The sequence below is a fragment of the Schistocerca serialis genome, chromosome 6 (assembly GCF_023864345.2).
Source record: "Schistocerca serialis cubense isolate TAMUIC-IGC-003099 chromosome 6, iqSchSeri2.2, whole genome shotgun sequence".
NCBI lineage: Eukaryota > Metazoa > Arthropoda > Insecta > Orthoptera > Acrididae > Schistocerca > Schistocerca serialis.
Window position 1 is genome coordinate 760,878,237 of NC_064643.1, and position 22,355 is coordinate 760,900,591.

At 42.1% G+C, this 22,355-nt stretch overlaps 1 protein-coding gene across 1 annotated transcript in view; it reads right to left on the reverse strand.

Annotated features, from left to right (window-relative positions):
* LOC126485073 (laminin subunit alpha-1) overlaps window positions 1–22,355 on the reverse strand; it is a 715,911-nt gene that overhangs the window by 26,290 nt on the left and 667,266 nt on the right. The window contains exon 43 of the mRNA XM_050108676.1: window positions 10,544–10,706. Within this exon, the coding sequence (XP_049964633.1) occupies window positions 10,544–10,706 (163 nt within the window). The remainder of the gene's footprint in view (window positions 1–10,543; window positions 10,707–22,355) is intronic.

The window sequence follows — 22,355 nt, forward strand, 5'->3', positions numbered from 1 at the left end:
GGGGTATTTTTGCCAGGGTGGTTTCGAGTTTGTCCCAGAATTTGTCTGTTTCTTCTGGTTTGTCCTTGTTGTCTGCGTTCGTGGGGGCATGTACGTTGATGAGGGTGTAGTGCTTGTTGGCGTGTTTGATTCGCATGGTCATGAGCCTGTTGTTGATCGCGTTGACTTCTTTTACTGAGTCTAGGATGTTTTTGTTTACTGCGAAGGCCATGCCGAGGAGTGCTCCTCCTTTGCCGATTTTCCTGTTGGTTCCACTCTTGAAGAATCTGTAGTTTCCGTAGTCTATTGTGTCTGAATCCGTGTATCTTGTTTCTTGTAGCGCTAGGATCGAGATCTTTTGACTGGTGAGTTCCGTTGTTAGATTGTGTAATTTTCCCGTTTGTATTAGTGTCTGTAAGTTGAAGGTGCCAAAGTATGTGTGTGTTTTCTTGGGTAGTTTGCCAGAGCGCTCCGACTCGCCCTTTAGTACATCTCCAGGTCCCCCAGAATCCGAGTGCCTGGTTGCCGTCTTGCGACGGGTGGATCGTCCACCTGGGGTAATGTTGTTTTTAGGTGTACTTGCCATTATGCTTGTAATTCGTCTGGCTTGCGCCAGTTTGGTAGAACCAGGGATTTTCAGTTCCTGGAGCTCGTATCAGCCGCACCATTGGTGACAGACACTGGCCAGAGTACCGATGGTTACCACACAGACGTGTCTGGGCTTTTGTGTTAGTTTTCTTCGTTTCCCCGGTTTTTACTCCGGGTACTTATCCTCGAGGATGTGATAGTTTTGGTCCGCCCCGAGTATTTGATTTCCTCGGTGCCACCCATATCTGGGAGGCTTTCCCCTATCCGCCACCTGGGGAGGCGCCCGATGGAGGATCTATATATACATATGGTTATAATAGAGGGAAACATTCCACGTAGGAAAAATATATCTAAAAACAAAGATGATGTGACTTACCAAATGAAAGTGCTGGCAGGTCGACAGACACACAAACAAACACAAACATACACAAAAAATTCAAGCTTTCGCAACAAACTGTTGCCTCATCAGGAAAGAGGGATGGAGAGGGAAAGACGAAAGGATGTGGGTTTTAAGGGAGAGGGAAGGGAAAAAAGGACAGGTATACACTCACGCACACACACACACACACACACACACACACACACACACACACACACACACACATCCGTCCGCACATACACAGACACAAGCAGACATTTGTAAAGGCAAATATATATATAATAGACACACACGCACACACTCTGTTTTCCGCTCGCATTGTAGTGTAATTTGCTGTTAGTCTTGTCCTCCTGTATCTCTCTGAATTCAATGGTGCTGATGGATTCTAATGTAATCCCATCCTCTCTGAATGAAATATCTACCGTGGTACTTTTCATTTGTATTTGTCTATCACCACCTGGTAATTAGAGGCTTTCTATGTATTTAGTTGGTTGTAGTTAATTTTGACATCATTTCTCTTGTAAATATTCTAGCAGTTTTAAGCACAAAAACACATCTGGTGCTTTGGTAGTTTAGTTTTCGAATCTCTGTGTGTTAATCTAATTTACTAGACACAGTTCTTGTGTTTTTGTCAGTGTCTACAGTAGAATTTCGCAGCACCTGTCGACAGTCATTTGTTTGTCTGTGTACTATAGTTTTCCACTGTCTGCAATAAGGATAGTGACTATGACTGCAGCATGCAGATGCAAGCTGAGTGTGAGACACTTTGCTCTCAGCTCTAGGATGTGTTGGCTTCGGTTACACAGACTGAGGCTGCAGTGGATGGGCATCACTGTTTTGGACTGGCTGTGGGGATGCAATCGACGTTCAGCACAATCCACAAGTCCGCACCGATGACCTCGCTGTCTGGTCTCCTTCCCCAAAACAACCCAACCCAACCCACAAGTCCGCCTATCAGTCCGTATGGGTGGCCAGCCCAGTTACTGCTCGCACTGAGGTTGACCGCTAACCCATGTTCAAGTGGGGGGTCACCTTGTGATGTGGCAGGCTGTGAAAGACTTCCCAGGGACTAAATGTGAAACATCCCTCGTTAGTCTGAAAAACAGGTTCCAGGTACTACTTGTGGCTGACAAATGTCTCTCAGCCAGGTGCTACCTGTGGCTGATAATGTCACTCAGTGAGATACAGTTGCTTGCCCCATTTCAGAATAAACCTCTCAGCCTGTGAGATCCCGGCACTCACGAACGGTGGGATATTGGTAGCTGGGAGCTCCAATGTTAGGAACATTATGGGATTCCTTAGGGACATGGCTGCCATGGAGGGGAAGAAAGCCAATGTGCGCTCCATGTGCATAGTGGGTGGATGCCATGAAGAGCACAGGGGTAGCCAATTGCACGTGGTGGCCCATGTCAGTACCAATGATATGTGTCACTTTGGATTGGAAGAGATTCTCTCTGGCTTCAAGTGGCTATCAGAAATGCTAAAGGCTTCCAGTCTTGCTTGTGAGATGATACCAGGACTCACTATTTGTAGCATAGTCGAAAGGACCAGTTGTGGAACTCTGGTATGGAGCTGACTGGAGAGTTTGAATCAGAGGATCAGACAGTTCTGCAACCATGTAGACTGCAGATTCATCAACTTGTACCACAGGTTGGTGGGGTTTTGGGTTCCACTAAATAGGTCAGGAATCTATTATGCACAGGAAGTGGCCACAAAGGCAGTGGGGGCATGTAGTGTGGACTGGGATGTTTTTTAGGTTAGAAAGCCTTGATGAAGCACAGAAAGGGCTTCAGTCTCAAAGGGTGTACGACAAACACATAAAAAAAACATAGATCATAGGTATAACAGTTGGGAATTGTCATTATTGTGTTGGGGAAGTACCAAAGCTCCAAGCACTAATAGAAAGCATGATGCTCAAATCATTATAGGTGATGGAAGCTGGCTAAAGCCAGAGATAAGTTCAGCTGACATTTTTTGAAGGACTTCACGGTGTTCAGAAAGAATAGAGTTAAATACAGTTGGTGGTGGTGTGCTTGTTGCAGTCAGAAATAGTTTTATCTTGTAGTGAAGATGGGCAGAGGTCATTCTTTGCAACCGCAATAAAATAATGATTGGTAGTTTAGTTTTCGAATCTCTGTGTGTTAATCTAATTTGCTAGACACAGTTCTTGCATTTTTGTCAGTGTCTACAGTAGAATTTCGCACCACGTGTCGACAGTCATTTGTTTGTCTGTGTACTACAGTTTTCCACTGTCTGCAATACGGATAGTGACTATGACTGCAGCATGATAAAATTGCTGAAAGATTCAAACAAAACTTTTGTCTAATTTGAAAAATGCACCTGTCTCATACAATTACAGTTAGTGGTAACTTCAATTTATCCAGGATATGTTGGCAAAAATACATGTTTAAATCTGGAGGTACGCATAAAAAATCATTAAAAATTGTGATAAACACATTCTCTGAAAATTATTTTGAGCAATTAGTTCATGAGCCCCTTGAATAGTAAACTGTTGTGAAAACACACTTGACCTCTTAGCAACAAATATCTCTGAGCTAATAACGAGCATCAAAACAGATACAGAGATTAGTGAACACAGGGTTGCCGTAGCGAGGCTGAATACCACAACTCCAAAATCCACCAAAAATAAACAAAGCACACGTCTATTCAGAAAACCAGATAATAATTTGCTTGACACCTTCCTGAGAGACAATCTCCACTGCTTCCAAATTAACAACATAAGTGTAGACCAGATATGGCTTGAATTCAAAGAAATAATATCAACAGCAATTGAGAGACTTATACCAAATAAATTAACAAACAACACTGCTGATCTCCGATGATATGCAAAACAGGTCAGAACACTGTTGCAGAAACAATGAAAAAAGCATTCTAAATTTAAATGATTGTAAATCTGCGAAGGTTAGCAATCTTTTATAGAGGCTCGAAATTTAGCACGGACTCAATGCGAGACGCTTATAATAGTTTTCACAATAAAACTTTGTCTCAAAGACAACAGAGTAAGGGTGGAAGGTGCTACACCTGGTATTAAAACAAATATAAAACCATAGAAGAGCTAAAAGAGAAATACAGAGAAATGTACCTGGCTGACCACTTAAAAAAAAAAAAAAAAAGAAAGGCCAGTCACCCTGTTAACACATTAAAAACATCTCCCTAAAATTTTTGGAATCAAGTTGGACACAACACAAAACCCTAAAAGCTGCCCCACACTCATTTGAACATCAGTTAAAACAGACATCAGATCTGCCGGCAAATCTGCCGCTGTCCTCTTGTCCGAAAATAAAACACAGTCTAGTAGAATATGGCGCTCAGTGATCTGAAGCCACAAGCAGCACACATTGAACAACTGTTGTGCCACAGCAAGAAGCCGTGCATCAGAGGACTCTAGCCTATGCAAAGACGTCTTCGTGGCTGGAAGGAGGTATGCCGTGGCCGCGTAGTGGGCTTTACTAGATGCAGCTTATTATTCATCACTTCCAGCCCTTGGCTTCCCCTTGACACGTAACTCTGTACTGCAACAGCGAGGCGATAGCATGCAGTGGGATAGCACGCTGAAATAACTGGGGATCGCTACACACCTCCTTGGCTGCCATATCTGCCCTTTTGTTCCCTGCAACATCCATGTGTTCTGGTACCCAGCAGGAAGACAATTCCTTCCCCACTCACTGTAGTTGAAGGAGGGCATCCTGGATATTCTAGACTACCTTACCTGCTGGGTACAAGCATTGCAGAAAGGGAAGGGCACTCAAAGAATTGGAACAAACAAGGAATTTACCATTTTAAGTACACCTCATCTGCTCCAGTGCCTGCAGTAAAGTCCTGATGCAGTGGGACCTTGAGGACATGATCAAGGAAGACAACAGAGCAACCACAAGGTCCCCCTGTTACAGCCCACCCGTAGAGACAGCTATAGAGCTTTGATGATCAGATATAATGGCAGAAAAGAAAGTATTAAAAACATACGCAGGAGTGTGATATCTCCTGTACTGCATCAAATCTAAAATTACTCTGGCCCTCTGCAGTAACCAGGGCAGCAGACGGTTTAAACCCTGAATTTGGAGTTGTACATGCTCCACACCAAGTAACTCCAGCACAAGCTGCACATGGATCCCAAATGGCATTGTTGTTCATGGACAACTGAAGAAAAGGTGTCCTAGAGGTGGACGAGAAACAGTAAGCACCTGTGGCCAACCTAACCCCCTCATGATGGACAGCATCAATGATCTTCAAATAGGAAGGCCTCGCCGATCCATACACAGTACATCCATAGTCTAGCCACAAATGCATGAAACCCCTATAAACCTGGAGCAGATGTGTTCTGTCTGTTTCCCAAGACCTGTGGCTAAGGGACTTTATGATATTCAATGCCTTCAAGGTCCTGGCTTTCAGGCAACCATGAAAATTGGCAGAAAAAAGTGAGACCTAGACCTTCACTGGGTCTTTGAAATATAGAATGGTGTACTTTGCATACAAGTCAGGTAAATTAAAAATATGATGAGAATGAGTTACACAAGTATATTGTCTCTCCAATAGTGTTGTATGCCTTACGGATATCAAAGAATGTACCAAGAGAGTGACATTACATACAGAAGCTTGCTGAATGGCTGCCTCTAATAGGGTCATGTTGTCAACAGTGGACGGAAATTTCCGAGAGAGCAGCTAAGGAGTTGCCTGGTCTCTAACAAGCAGACTAGGCGACTACTAACAATGTGCTCCAGGGTCTTTCCCACATAGTTGTTAAGGTGACACTCCGGTAACTATTGGGACATGTGCGGCCCTTTCCTGGTCTGAGGAGAGGTATCAGAATTGCCTCTCCACGAGTTGCCTGTCTACGATATAAGATTGAAACCTTCACGGACGATTTCATTTGATGCTGCTGGTAAATGTTGAAACATACAGTACCAGATTTGATCGTGACCTGGAGCAGTATCACAAGTCTCAGACAGTGCCAACTGTGCCTGCCATATGGAGAGAGGGTAGTTGTAAGACTCGGAATTGTGGGATCTGAAGTCCAACTTGTAGTCGCACAGTAGCAGCAAAATCTTGGCTGATATTGGCTGTACTTGCTGCAAAATGCTCTTCCGCCACCTTAGCGATGTCTATGGGCATTGTTTGGAGAGACACCTCTTTCAGGCACTGCTGCTAGTGGTAAATGACTGCGTTTACTGTAAATCCTCCGGAAGGCTTCCAATACTGTTGTAGAACAAGTGGAACGGTGGATAGAATCCAGGAACGCTTGGCACCATCTTTTCTTGTTCTCGTTAATTATGCACCAAGCTTTTGCTCTCGCAGCTCGACAGGTGGTGAGGTTGTCTGCTGTCGGGTGGCATTTAAAGCGTTGAAGAGCCTCATGTCTGTCCTGATTGCTGAATGGAACTCATCGGTCCACCAAGGTACAAGTTGCCTCCTAGGATGTCCTGAAGACTTTGGGATCAGTAGGTCAGTGGTGTAAAGGATCACTTGGGTGATGCGGTCCACCGTTTCCTGTACACTGTCATGGTGTTCAAATATAGCCACCTGACTGAACAGCGTCCAGTAAGCCCTACTGACCATCCATTTTGGTAGCTTCTTTTCAGGGAATGCTCCATCCAAATGGCGAATGCCGAGTGGGAAGTGGTCACTAGAACGAAGATCATCAATGACCTCACATTGAATGGGGTCTGCAAGGGCTGGAGACCAGAAAGAGAAGTTGATGGCTGAGAATGACCCAGCAGCAGTACAGAAATGAGTGTGAGTGGGATGCACAGCTCGTAGACATCATGACATTCTCCAAGAGGGCCAGTAGAGGTCAAGCCCAACAAGAAACGATGAGCATAGAAGTCTCCCAGCAGGAGAAATGGCTGCAAGAGTTGTTCCATAATATCTATGAAAGCCTCAGAGTCTATTGCATCTTGTGGAAGTAACAAACAATGATCCTCCAACACACATGACACATGACTATCAACAGCAACTGCTTGCAGATCAGCAGCCAGAGGGAGAGCAGAGGAGTGATGCACACTACTGACAAACACAGCGTTTCAGTTCCTCCACATGTGTCTTGAACTCATAGATGTTCCACTGTAATATGGGAGCCATCTAACATGGGGGTTGCACATTCATCCTGTCTTTCTGCTGGGGAGGGGAGCCCTAATGGGTGGGGGCTCAGTCTTGGGGAGAGATGATTGCCCTAGTCTGACATCAAGGTCCATCAGCTGCACCAAAGGGTCATGAGAGACATCAGCAGGTAAAACAGTGCATTCGGTTAGGAAAATATGGTCACCTGCTGAGGTGAAGGAAACCAGCCTTAACGTGCTCTGGAAGTTTCGTGCTACTGAAATTCAGTATAAATGAGTCTGATTTCATGAGATCACCATCCACCCATCTCATTGTGTTCTGTACATCAATGATGCCTTCCTGGGATCACTCAGCTTTCAGTTCTTCTAGGGGAATGTCCACTAGATCCCTGCCATCACAACACTTTTTATGTAGTTCAAGGTGTTGTGCATACTCCCTGAGACATTGAGCTTTCTAGATGTTCTTCACATGCTAGGAATTAGATGTTTCTAGCAACAGGGTCCTGTTTCACAAGCACATGACAGATTTTAAACTTCCAGTGACTCCCTCTAAATCTTTTTGTATGTACAAAGATGAAACTGTCTCAAAGCTCCCCACTTTTGATTTAATTATAAAAAACACGTTCTGGCCACCAGCACGTGTTCCGTTATTCAATACTGAAAGAGTCTGTGTGGTCCCCAAGTGTGGAGAACTGGCTACACGAGCCCTCTTGTTTCATTGGGTGTTAGTAACTACCACTGGCCCACCCTTTCCACTAGGAGGAGGCAAATAAAATTTCGAAGGATCCATCCCAGTCAAACAAACAGTTAGGGAAACAGAAGTTCACCTAGACAGGGCCCCGCATACCTAGTTAAGCCTTGTACAACAGAGGTGTGACAGATTCGCTAGAGGTTGTCCACTAATGATTGTTCCAAATCAACAGCCATGCATCACATCAGTATGCAGCACATCAGAATGCAGCAGTATGAGGGGCTTTTCATAGAGTTTTTTTACCACTCTGGATACCTGGGCAGTCAAGCCGAGATCCCCATTCCGTGTGCCACACAATGTTCCACTGCCATGCTGCACAGTGGCCACTGAAGCATGCCCAGAGCTTACAGTGACAGAGGACTCGCGACAACTACCAGGCCCCAGCTCAGGAATGCTGAACCCTTGTGGGCATATGTGACTGGATTCATGTTTTCCTGTCATAGATATCACAGTCCACAGTAACTGATGGAAACTCATTGAGTACAACAGAAGCAATTTCTGCTGTTCCCCAAGATAACGTTATAGGTGCTCTGTTTTTCTTTATCTATATCAATCATTTGGAGACAATATGAGCAGCCATCTTAGATTGTTTGCCGATGATCTAGTAAAGTGATCAAAAGCTCAAAATCAATTGCAAAACGATTTATGTAAGATATGTGTATGGTGAGAAAATTGTCAATCAACACTAATTAATAAAAAGTGTGAGGTCATCCATATGAGTGCTAAGAGTAATACCTAAGAATTAGAATTAGAACCAACTTAAATTGGAAAGAACACACAGAAAATGTTGTGGAGAAGGTGAACGCTTAGAAGATGCGACATAGCTACTAAAGAAACAGTCTACACTATGTTTGTTCATCCTCTTTTGGAGTACTGCTGCACAGTACGGGATCCCTACCAGATAGGATTAACATTGAGAAAGTTCAAAGGGCAGCACATTTTATTCTCTTCTGAATGTGAAAGTACTTTGTTGACGGTGACCGACAAAGGGTGAAATGATCATCATAATAAAGATTAGATTAGATTAGTACTTGTTCCATAGATCATGAATATGACACTTCATAATGATGTGGAACGTGTCAGGTTAATTAAAGGTGTCTATACAAGATATTACATTACACAAAATATTACATAGCACAAAATTAGGGAAATCGGAGCTCACACAGAAAGATATAGGTGTTCGTTTTTTCCATGTGCTGTTCGAGAGTGGAATAACAGAGAACTATTGTGAAGGTGATTTGGTGAACTCTCTCTCAGGCACTTGAGTGTGATTTGCCTTAAGTGTGATTTACAGAATAGCCATGTAGGTGTAGATTTGATATTATCTTTTGCTTATACATCATATTTCATTATTTCTTATTTACTATTTTTGTAATGTCTCACTGATTTATCACACTGCATAGAAACACTGATTATGAAGGAGAGACTTAACATGTGTGGACTGAGACTCACCCTTCATGCAATCTGTGATTGTTTTCACTCGGTTTTTCTTTGAGCATGATTAGTTTTCAATCTCTTATTGCATAATTTTGATGCTTTATGAGTTACTATTTTCAACTTGTTTCAGTTTCAAAACCCCACTTCAGAGCATTTGTAACTGTAATTTAACTCTCCCACTGAACTACTGCATGAACATTTTTGCACTTGTTCTCACTTTGAACCACAGTCATTTATTAAAGATTTTAAACTACAGTATAGAACTATATCTTTTTTCCTCTGTGTGATAATATTTATGTTAGCAAAATAAGTCTGAGAAAACTAAGATTTGCTTGACTTGTCCACTCAAGGTCTTGATCTGAACACCATGGAACATTTTGAAATGAGCTAGAATGTTAGATGAATGACATATCAATTCATGCTAAATTCCAGAAATAATAATTTGGCATGCATTATGAAGAATGGAAATAAACTTCACCTTCACTGTATCATAACTTAACATAAAAATCTCATTAAAATTAAACATTGCATTAGCACAGAAAAAGTTGTCCCACAAGCTGCACACGATAGGCAAAATAAAATTAGTTGCAAAAATATTTACAATATGACTGACTGAGAATTGAGCCTGGTGAATGAACATGTCATTTTGTGTCATTTTGCCAGTAAGTTTTGCACTGCAGACTTTGCTGGAGGTTTTACCAAACCAATCTTAAACTCTCACGCAAACAGTTCTGCATAAGCTTTCCATGAGTGTAACATTTGCCAAAGAACACAAGCTGCAAATGTAATGACAAAGTAAAAGGACAAAAAAATATTGGAGATGCAAATGTGTAAACATGTGATAGCAACCGATTCACATGCCGAAACTGAGGTTTCAAGCGATTTCTATAATGGACAGCTCTCTTAATTAAAAAGCATCAATTCCATATCAGTCTTATAAATATTTGAATTTGTTGAATTGTTGATTAATTTTGTATTCCTTAATAAATGTATAACACACAACATAATTTGTTTTTACGATTGTATGGTCAGTTTTACACTAGTTTCTTATTGGAGAGAGTTCAGTACACATTACCTGTGAACGCTTTTAAACCTTTTATGAACTGCAATAAGCATGTTTATAAACCAGCTCAGAAAACTTTTGAAAGCAGTGTAACAAAATGCATGGTCATACCAAAACATGTTTTGTCTCTCTCCGTTTTTTAAGGAAAAAACTATGCCACAGAATAAAGACCCTCAAATCATATATTTTCCAAGTTAATTATCACCTGCAAAATTATAAAATATTATAAGCTGGTAACAGCTTTTCATCTACTCTACAAATACTGCACTTACTGTAAATAGCATAGGCATCTCCAGAAAAGTAAGACCCTGCTTCCACACGAGGAAAGCACTGTCCAACTTTGTGATGGGTTGCTTTTGGTCCAACAAGATCTTCTGTTTGCCCATTAATTGTCAGATGGCGTATACACCCTTTGAATGTCTCATACCTCTTAACCTGGAATAAGAAAATGAAATGGAATATTTCTAGTATTCGTTGGCAAAGAAAGAACTGTTACTGACTAAAAGTAAAATAAGATTAAAGAAATTAACCGAAGGACAGCTAACAACATTATGTAAAGGATAGTTGCAGCTCACCATACAGTGGAGTTGGCGGTCACAGATAGGCACAAAAAAGACTGACATAGCCTCCATCACTTTTGTTTTGAACCGCAAGGATTACCCAGCAGAAGGACTCCTCCAGATGTCAGATTCCTCCACCTACAAACCCTGCCACAGTGACCCCATTCCAGAAATCCAGCAATATCTCCAGTCTCTCCCCAAATCCTTAGGCATATCCCAGAAATTCTTCCCAGAGTCCATCTCTCTCCTCACCCCTACCACGTCTGCGCCCTGTAGCTGAGTGGTTAGTGTGACAGAATGTCAATCTTACGGGCCCGGGTTCAGTTCCCAGCTGGGTAAGAGATTTTCTCAGCTTAGAGACTGGGTGTTGTGTTGTCCTCATCATCATCATTTCATCCCCATCGACGCGCAAATTGCCGAAGTGGTGTCAAATCGAAAGACTTGCACCCGGCGAATGGTCTACCTGTCGGGAGGCCCTAGTCAGAAGACATTTTATTTACCCCTACCACAACCCACACTTGTACATGTTTCCTACAGATCATAAACCCAACAACATAAGACACCCCATTGTGGCCAGTTTCTGTGCCCCCACTGAGAAAATCTCTGTTCTTGTAGACCCAACATCTTCAGCTTATTACCCAAACCTACCCTCCTGTATAAAAGACACCTGCCATTCCCTCCACTGACTCTCCACAATTCCTGTTCCTTTACCACATAATTCCTGCTCGTCATTATTGATGGCACCTGCCTTTACACTAACATCATTAATGCCCATGGCCTTATCACTATTGAACACTATCTTTCCCAAAGCCTGACAGATTCCAAACCAACAACCTCCTTCCTAGCCACCATGGCCAACTATATCCTCATTCACAATTACTTCTCCTTTGAAGGCATTACCTATAAAGAAATCTGGGATATGGTTACGGGCAGCCGCATGGCACCATCCAATACCAATCTATTCATGTCCACATTCCTTCAGAACCTCAATACCTTCTCCCCCATTTGCTTCACCTGGTCCTACTCAACCTAACGTTCACCTCAAAGATGGCAACATCAGTACCTCTGACAATACCAAATCTACCAAACACCAGCTATAACTCCACTTCGACAGCTGCACCCATAGTATGCCAAGAAGTCCCTTCCTTACATCCGAACCACACATGGCTGCCATTACCAAAAAAATTTTTTTTTCTGCTTTCAACACTACCGCCGCTATAAAATCCACCGTTTCCAGCTCACAAACAGTTCCTTTCACCTATTAAACAACCATTTCGGCTAGTTCTAATAACTTTCGCTTTATTTCCATTTCGGTTTTTTCACACATCATTGATCATTTTTAGCCGCTTCCCACAGGTTTTAACGGGGTTGCGAAAGCTGGAATTTTGTGCGTGTGTGTTTGTGTTTCTATCGACCTGCCAGCGCTTTCGTGTGGTGGGTCATGTCATCTTTGTTTTTGGATGTGTTAATGTCATTATTTAAACAAATAATTTGGCCTAACTTTTGTGGTCGATGAAAGTGTTAAAAAGAATGAATTTTTTGATGTATTCAGTTAAAGGAATGTTTTAATTGTAATTTCTGTAACTTAAACATCGAACAATGTATAGTTTCAGTGCCTATTATTAAGAGGATATATAAAGGCCCAATTCTTGATCCCGTGACAGTCAGCCCATAGCCGTTTCCCAGTGGGAAATTATGTACTGTTTCAAATAACAACAATGCATCAACTTAACAGTGGAATCAGTTTAACACAAAGAGGTCGTGGGTTAAAACAATGACAGTGTTTGTTAAATTTATTTGAGAAATAGTGTCACACATAGCTTATTATTCTGCAAGAACTGTGAACTGTGTGGTTAGGTTTTTATTGCTCATAGGTGTTCAGCAGCATAAACTATTGTAGCAGTGTGCTGATGTTTGCCTGCAACCTATTAATGAGGTTTATCAAAGTTTACCAATAGTGAACTGGCCATATAACAGTGTAATATGAGGGGGGTTGTGAACAGTGAAAGTAAAGAACTGTGAAATGCAACTGTGCAAGTTTTGGCTACATCATTTCCAGTAGTCAGTGTTGAACTTCAACACTCCCCCCACCCCACCCCCCATTTTTCAGCCAGTATAGAAGTGCACAGTACGTCAACACTGAGGACTATCAATGAAGAAATAAAGCAGGCGAATGTCACACAGTCTTTAAGCTAGGAATCTGAGGTGAATTAGGAAACTAAAGGGAAATATTATTCATTCCTACTTTTGCAGAAAACTGTAAATACAACGTTCATCATAACAGGGTCCAATTGAAAAACAGTCAACACATATGGCAACAACAGTGTTGGTCATCTTTTTAGCTCCCTCGGCAAACATGAGAAGACTTGATTTTTGATAGTGCACTTCTGAAGCATTCAGCTGTGTGAACCATTTCAAATGTGTAGAGAAACTGTTTCAGCATGGGATTCGAAGGAAATTCTATGTCAAAAAGGCAACAGTGCACCGATCCCAGATTTACTAATGGTAGAAATATAATCAAATAAAAAAACTACTAACCAAGTAATGGAAGGAGAACACATACACACAAAAGGATTTACCTTTCACAAACTTTCAGAGCTAGTGGCTCCTTCTTGTGGTGGAAGAGTTGAAGGGGAAGGAAGCGGGGTGAAGGAAAAGACTGCATAGGATTAGGCAAAGGGGTAAAGATTAGAAGTCACCTAGAACACGGGTCAGGGGAGACTTAGCAGATGGGATGAGAAGGAAACACTGATTGTTGAGCACTGCACCAGATGAGAGTTGAAAACCTGAGAGCTTAAAGGTGGAACACAGGGTAATATGCAAGACAGAGATTACTACTAAAACGTTGTGCACGAGTTAATAATAGTGAAAAGCTAAGTGCATTTTATGTAACAGGTGGGAGGGGAGAAGGTGTAAAATAGATAAGTAAGAAAATGAAAGATGTAGAAAACTGAAACGGAGTGAAGAAAGGAGTAGTTACTGAGAATATATGCTGAGACGGAAGGAATTCATGTAAATTAAGGACAGGTGGGTGGCGAGAAGAACATGATGTTGTGTTAGTTGTCACCTGCAGAGTTATGAGAAACTGGTGTCTGTGGGAAGAAGGGAAGAATCCAGATCTGGTCATGAGGTCATGACTGGGTACAGAAGGAGCATAGGGTATGACAAGGATATTGCAAAGATTGGGAGGGCGACGGAAAACTATTCTAGGTGTGGTGGGAAAAATCTCAGACAGAATGGATCTCATTTCAGCTCATGATTATAGGAAGTTATGGTCTTGTTGAAGTAACTGATTGATTCATTCAAGACCAGGATAATACCGGGTGACAAGTGATGTGCTCTGAAATTGTTTTTTGAAGGGAACAGCAATACCAGGCTTGAAGGTGATGGTCCAGGAAATCTGCTTTTTAACTAGGCTGTTGGGATAATTATGTCCATTGAAAGCTGAAGTGACTGTGGTGACGAATGCTTTAAAGAGTCTGCATCTGAACAAATATGTTTGCCTGGAATTCCAAAGCAGGATGAGATGGAATGTTTGACATGAAAAGGATGGAAACTATAAAAATGTAAGTACTGTTGTATGTTAGTGGGTTTGATGTGGACAGAAGTTTGTAGCTGACCTTTGGTGAGAACGAGATCAACGTCAAGGAAAGTGGCATGGGATTTGGATTAGGACCATGTGAAATTTAATTGGGAGAAAGTATTTAGAGATTCCAGGAATTTTAACAGGTCAACCTCATCATAAGTCCATACAGCAAAGGTGTCATCAATGTATCTAAACCAAATCAGGGCTAAAGACTTAAGGATCCCAAGAAAGCCCCCTCCAAGCGACCTATAGAAAGGTTGGCATAGGAAGGAGCCATCCTGGTTCCCATGGCCATACCCCTGATCTGTTTGTATGTCTGCTCTCGAAGGTGAAGTAATTGATGGTAGGTGTAAAGTTGATTAAGATGATCAAGAAGGATATCATAGGCTTGGAATTAGGTGGGTGTTGACTGAGAAAATGTTCAGTAGCAGACAGATCATGTACGTGGGGGGTGTTGCTATAGAGGGAGATGGCATCAATGGTGACAAGCAAGGTGTGTGGTGGGAGTGGGAAGGGCATGCACTTCAGACAATCTAGGAAACGGTTGGTATCTTTAATATAGGAGGGAAGCAACTAGAAGGAAGAATTAGGTGAATACCAAGGAGGCTTCAGACTTTGGAGAAGTTGTGCAGAACAATCATCACTTTAAAATTAGCCTAGCATATTACAAGAAACGAAATAAACCTCTAGTAAAAACCCCCGTGGACTTTAAAAAAAACATATGACTGTATCCATACACCTTCAATGTTAAAAATCTTAAGAAATTTTGGGCTCCATACAAAATTAATCAAATTGATAGAACTCACCTTAACCAACACAGTATCAAAAGTCAAGTTCATGGGGGAACTCTCTGGGCCATTCATCATAAAAACAGGTTGAAGACAAGGAGATTGCTTGGCACCCCTGCTATTTGACTGCGCTTTAGAATACATAATGAGGGAATGGTACAAGATTAACCCAAAGAAGATCCAAATTGGAGGACCCAAAGAAAACATAAGTTTAAATTGTCTAGGACTTGCTGATGACCTTGCTCTCTTGTCCAACAGTATCCAGGAAACCAAACAACAGGTTATCTAAATATACAAGAAATAGACAGAAAATTGGTCTTGGAATATCCTTTGAAAAAACAGTCATCATGTTAAATGACCCACCCTCAAACACAGTTGCCACAGGAAACCAAGAAATGACAATTGTAGATAAATTTAAATATCTGGGAGAAATCATAACATATAACCTCAATGAAAAGCCAACATGGCATAACAGAATAAACAAATTGACTTGAGCACAATATATCACCAAGAAAACCTACAACGAAAAGAGCCTGTCAATAGCAACAAAATTAGAACACTACAAAACAGTCACTCAACTAGAAATAACATATGCAAGTGAAACCATCTTCAAAACAACTAACACTGCGCAAATAGACAAAATACTCAAAATAGAGAGAAGAATCATCATCAGAATGTGCATCAACAAATCGTACCAGAAAGATGGACACTGGAGAGTAGCTACAAATGAAACAGTCTACAAGGAAATAGAACCGGTAATGAGTACAATCAGAAGAAATGTATTTCATTTTTCAGACATCTAATCAGAACAAGAGAGAACAGGATTATCAGGACAATAACAGAAAAAATGTGGAACAGTAAGTGCAACATTAAGTGGATTACAGAAATCAAGGAAGATATGGATGAGCTACAGATTACATTGGAAGACCCAAGAAACAAAACTGACTAAATCAGGAAACTCACAGACAAACAAACCAGAATGCAAACGAGATTCAACAAACAGACAATAGGAAGGGTGATTTCCGATGAAGAAAGAAGGATGAGATCCGAGAGAATGAAGAAGTACTGGGCTGACAGGAAACTGACAAAATTCTTTGTATAAAGTTGGCTAGAGTGGTCCAATGAAGGCCAAAAAATGTAAATACTAATAATAGGAGGGTAGTCTTTGTACTATGGGTTGCAGGTGTTGACCAACTAAGGCATATATACATTTAGTGGGTGCTTTGAAACCAGCAACTAAAGGACAACCAGGATGACTGGGTTTGCAGATCTTAGGTTGGTTGGTTGTTTGGGGGAAGAGACCAAACAGCGAGGTCATCGGTCTCATCGGATTAGGGAAGGAAGTCGGCCGTGCCCTTTCAGAGGAACCATCCCAGCATTTGCCTGGAGCGATTTAGGGAAATCACGGAAAACCTAAATCAGGATGGGCGGACGCGGGATCGAACCATCGTCCTCCCGAATGCGAGTCCAGTGTGCTATCCACTGCGCCACCTCGCTCGGTCTGCAGATCTTAGGAAGAAGGTGTGTGGTTTGGGTGAAATAAGAAGTTCTATGGACTGAGGTGTAAGTCCTGGTGAGAGGCCTTAGGTTTCCCTGGATTGTATAATCTGCGAAGCCAACTTCAGACTGCAACAACATGCCAGACTTCACCTAAAACAGCTATCCCACCTTCTCCTAAACTACCTCAACAGTGGTGTTTCCCTTCCTGTCCCTCTGCAGCTCCCCAAACAGCCATGCCATCAACCACCACTCCTCTCCTAAAAAGCTTGGCCAACCTCCTTAACATCCCAAAGCCTTCACCACTGCCCCACAGACCTATAATAACTCATAATCACGAGCACCAGTTACAACAGTACAGTATTCTTAACCTCTCATCCAATGCACTCTCCTTGCCTGAATTATCTTTATTATCCAAGGGTCTCACTTTCAACCTTAAACCTGCATTTAACCATGCTGCTTTGGTGAAAGAGCTACTTTTCTTTATGAGTAATGTCAACTGGAAATATCACTTTGCAACCCAAACCGAAAACCTTCCCAACAATAAAAGTGACATTGAACCCTGCCTTGAACAGTTCCGACCATGATCCTAACTTGATCCATCCCAATACCTCAGAATCATCCCTTATCAGCTTTCCAAGAATTCCTCACATCCAGCATTGCTTCACAACCTTTCTTCATGTCTCTAAAACACGACCCTATCCTGTCCTCTAAAGAATTCCAGGCACTACGTTCCCTAAAAGCTGCTGACTCCATCATTACCCCCCCCCCCCCCCCCCCCCCCAGCAGCAGACAAAGGATCTGCCACTGTGGTACTTGAGTGACAGGAGCATGTTAATTAAGGTCTATGCCAGCTGTCTCACACCTCTACATACAGCACTTGTCAGCAAGATCCCATTCCAGTGGTTCAAACTGACCTGCAGCCCCTCCTAAAAATCTCAGGCCCTTCGCAAGGACTTACACCTCAAACCATAGAACTTCTTACCCCCTCCATCACCTTTCACCTTCTTCCTAAGATCCACAAACCCAATCATCCAGTGCAGTCTCCAACAATCAGTCTTCCCTTCTCGTCTTGTCCATTAAGTCTCCCCTGACCCGGGGTTCTGGGTGACATCTTTATTCCCTTCCCTAAACCTCTCCAGTCATTTTCCTTCACCTCTCTTCCTTCAAAAAAGAATGATTCAAATGGCTCTGAGCACTATGGGATTTAACATCTGAGGTCATCAGTCCCCTAGAACTTAGAACTACTTAAACCTAGCTAACCTAAGGACATCACGCACATCCATGCCCGAGGCAGGATTCGAACCTGCGGCCGTAGTGGTGGCGCGGTTCCAGACTGAAGCGCCTAGAACCACTTGGCCACAACGGCCGGCCCTCTTCCTTCCCCTTCAACTTTTCCACCAGAAGAAGGGGCCACTGGCTCCAAAAGCTTGTGAAAGTGAAATCCATTTGTGTGTGTGTGTGTGTGTGTGTGTGTGTGTGTGTGTGTGTGTGTGTGTTCCACTGCGCCACTTGGTGAGTAAATTTTTTTATCTGTCCATTTACATTATATTATCAACAATTGATTATTTTTGTTGTTATAGAAATATAATTAGTTACAGCTCTGTGCTGACATCTGTTAAATATGGTACTTGGGCTGTACTTGGGTTACTAACTATACATTCTTGAATGATTTCCTGCAAAATGTTAATCAGTCACTTTTAATGAATAAGTATAACATTGGAATTATCAGCACAAGTATGACATAGGAGCAAATTGAAAGCAAAGCAGTCCTGATTACAGAAAATTAAAATACATATCTACTACAAAACAATGTTTTAACATGGCACCAAAACAACTTATGTAGTATTCCAAACCACTCAGTGTGAAATGCATTAAATATACAGGATGTGTAAATAAAGTTTCAAGACTGATCTCAAAACACAAAATTTATTGAATACTTTCATACATTGGACTAAAATTCTTCAAAATAGGTGCCTTGAGAATTCACACGCCTCTGCCAATGAGATTTCCACTGCTGGTAAGCTCCCTGGAACTCCTTAACCAGAATGCTTTTCTAAACCTCTGTCAAAGCCTTTTTGGCCACTGCAATGCTGTCAAACTGCTTCCCTTTCAGGTATCTCTTCATCCGAGGGACAAAAAGAAGCCACTGGGGGCGAGGGGGGCGAGATTGGGGCTACAGCGTGGCTCCGGGAGTATTGCATTGTTGAACCGGGTCGAAAATTCAGTGATGGCGAAGCAGGTGTGAATGGTCACATTGTCACGGTGGAGCATCCAGTCGTCTTTCTTCTCTGGGTGGACTCGATCCCTCAAATGGCAGAGCTCTCCAGTATAATACTGACCACTAACAGTCTGTCCAAAAGGCACAATCTCAGCTTTGGTGATGCGGAGGTGTGCCACTTGAAGCTTTGTCTCTTCAACTCTGGATCGTATTCAAAGACCCAGGTCTCATCACCAGTGACCACTTTGTACAAAAAATCAGGTACGGTTTGTAAACGTTCAAGCATTTCCTGTGAAACAACCAGGTGCCACTCCTCCTATTCATCCAAGATCACTTTAGAGACAAGTTTCGTATACACTTTTCTCATCATTAGATCTTCTGCCACTAGGTGAAACACAGTTTGGTGATTCATACCCACTTCATCTGCAATCATTCTGATGCTGAATTGTTGGTCACCTTTAAAACTTGGTGCACTTTGGCCACATTTTTGTCAGTTCTGCTCGTTGAAGGTCTTCCAGTGTGTTCATCATCCAGTGTGTTCATCGTCCTCCAAGTTTCCACAGCCATCTTTGTACCTCTTGTGCCACATGAAAACCATGGCATGTGACATGGCATACTCTGCTCTCTTGAATCATTTCAAACATTTCCGTACCGGTCTTGTTCAGTTCTAAACAAAATTTGATCAAACACTGCTGCTCCAAGAGGTGCTGCATTTTGGACACACTGATTTCTCAACGACGTTTCGAAACGGACACTCCCTGCACTCGCGATGTTTTCACTCCAGAGTTTCGCTGGGGAATGTCGATGCTTGGCTCACTTAGCCAACACCCCTGACCACATGGTCCAGGTGGGGAGACCGGTCTGCACATGCACCGCTACTCAGGAAAAAATTGTTTTATTTACACACCCTTTGTATATTAAAATAAATACGCAGACAACTGTGTTGTTTTGAATGACTTGTAAAAACACTGTTTTGAAGTAGATATGTATCTGAATGTTCAATAGAGAGGACTGGTTCTCTTTCAAGCTGCTCCTTTGTCTTACCTGTGCTGATAATAGCAATGTTATCAGGATTAAATAAAAGTGACTGATTAACACACTGTGGAAAATCATTAAAGAATGTTTAGCTGTTGGTCCAACTAGATAACTGTCTTGTATACCATATTTAATAATTACCGGCTTAGATCTATCACTGATTATATTTCTACCATTAGTAAATCTGGTATCTGTGCACTGACCCTGTCTGACATAGCATTTCCCTCGGATACCATACTGATACAGTTTCTCTATTCATTTAAAATGGTTCACTCAGCCGAATGCTTCACAAGGATTCTTTCAAAAAAAAGAGTCAAGTCTTCTCTTGTCTGCCAACGGCGCTAAGAATATGACCAACGAACTCTGTTTTTGCCAAATGTGCTGACTATTTTTTGCTTGAACCATGTTATGGTGAGGTAGTACTTACAGTTTTCTGCAAAAGTAAGAATGAATAATAATGGCCTGTAGTTTCCTAATTCACCTTAGATTTCTCATTTAGTGACTGGGTTTTCTTTGCTTGCTTTTGATTGGGAAAAATATCTTCTCCTAGTGCAGGTGACTGTACATAACTTGTTCGACTGCAGACCTCTGACTTCTGCATTTGTACATTTAAGCTCTCAGTGTATAGTGCAGTACCCTCTGCCCTCCCCTAATTTCCACTAAAATGATAAGAGAAATCAAGATATTTGACATATAAATCGCATTTATTGTAACAAATGACAAGATACACAATACATTCCACTCATTGTAGAGTTTGCTAGGCTGATACACACATCCATCATTGCAGGATCTCAGAACTACCTGCATGCTCTAAGTATACAGACAGATGGGCACACCCAAATGCAGTTATACAATTGCCAGCAAAATGGACTGACAGACTTGTCCAGATGCAAACACTATGCCAGATGACATTACAAGTTGCAACACTGATAGAGAGAACTTGACAGCAATTTTAGCTGATTATCACTGCTCTTCTTTATGGAATATGATGCAACACCATGTGTTTTATTGTGTTTGCAACTTGCGTCTCATTTGCTTTGGTGAAAAGAATGGTATAACTACTGCTTGCTATAGCAGTGATTTGAGCTGAATGAATTGTAGTACTCATGTCACAGATTCTAAAGACCACACCAACAATGACATGTTTGCCTTAAACATACTACAAAAGGCTATTGTACGAGGTTCTTTCAAAAGAAACCTGGTCAGTGCGTATACCTTTGCCTTACATGTAAGGTGGCACCATATAAATGCCAGTATGGTGACGCCGTCTATTGGTAGACACTGACGCATGTGCACCATTTGATATTGTATACCTACAGTATGGTTTCATGTCGAAGAGAAGGTGGTCACACTCGTTATCGTCCACTACCAAATGTGCAAGCGAGTAAGCAGGAACAACGAGGAGTGATTTGATTTTTGGCGGCGGAGGGAGTTGGTGGCCGTGAAATGTATCGACGGATGAAGGCTGTGTATGGTGAGTACAGTATGAGTCGTTTCAGTGTTGTGGAATGGCACAAACAATTCCTTGAGGGGCAAGAGTCACAGGAAGATGATGCTCATTCTGGACAGGCTCATTCTGTTATCACACGGTAAATGATTGCGGAAATGAATGCTTTAGTCTTGGACAACTGCAGAATCACTGTAGACGAGATCCATCAGTTACTGGGTATTAGCGTGGGCACCGCCCACACCATAATGCATCAACACTTGAACTTCTACATCTACATCTACATCCATACTTGGCAAGCCACCCGACGGTGTGTGGCAGAGGGTACCAGGAGTACCTCTACCTCGACCTCTTTCGAAAAATCTGTGAGCAGTGGGTTCCCCACCAACTGACTGCGGTGAAGACAACATTGCAGCAGTTTCGATGGGAAATGCTGGAACATCCATCATATAGTACCAACCTTTCACCATGTGACTTTCATGTGTTTGGACCTCTAAAACAAGTTATTCACAGACATCAATTCGTAACGGACGATGGAGTGTGGGCTGGGTCCAGGCCTGGATCCGACAGCAGCCTACTAGCTTCTTCAAGGATGAAATTGCCTAGCTAGAGTCGCAATGGGATAAATATGCCAATAGTTTTGGTGACTATTTTTGAGTATGTGTATTGTGTATAACTACAGCTTTGAGTTAATAAAATTGTTACCATTACTTTCTTTACACTAATGACCAGGTTTCATTTGAATGCCCCTTACATCTGGTCTTTGGCAAGTGCTGGTGACATGCTTTCTAACTCAACGGGTGGGAGGACGACAAGTAATTGTTAGACACTTCAGGGTGGCGGAGCGCTTCCAATGCACATGTTTTTGAAATGGTTCTCAAAGGGGCAATTGTCTCCTCAAATGCTCCAAATGGTCACATGCTTTCTCAGCCCAAGAATGGAAAGCCAGA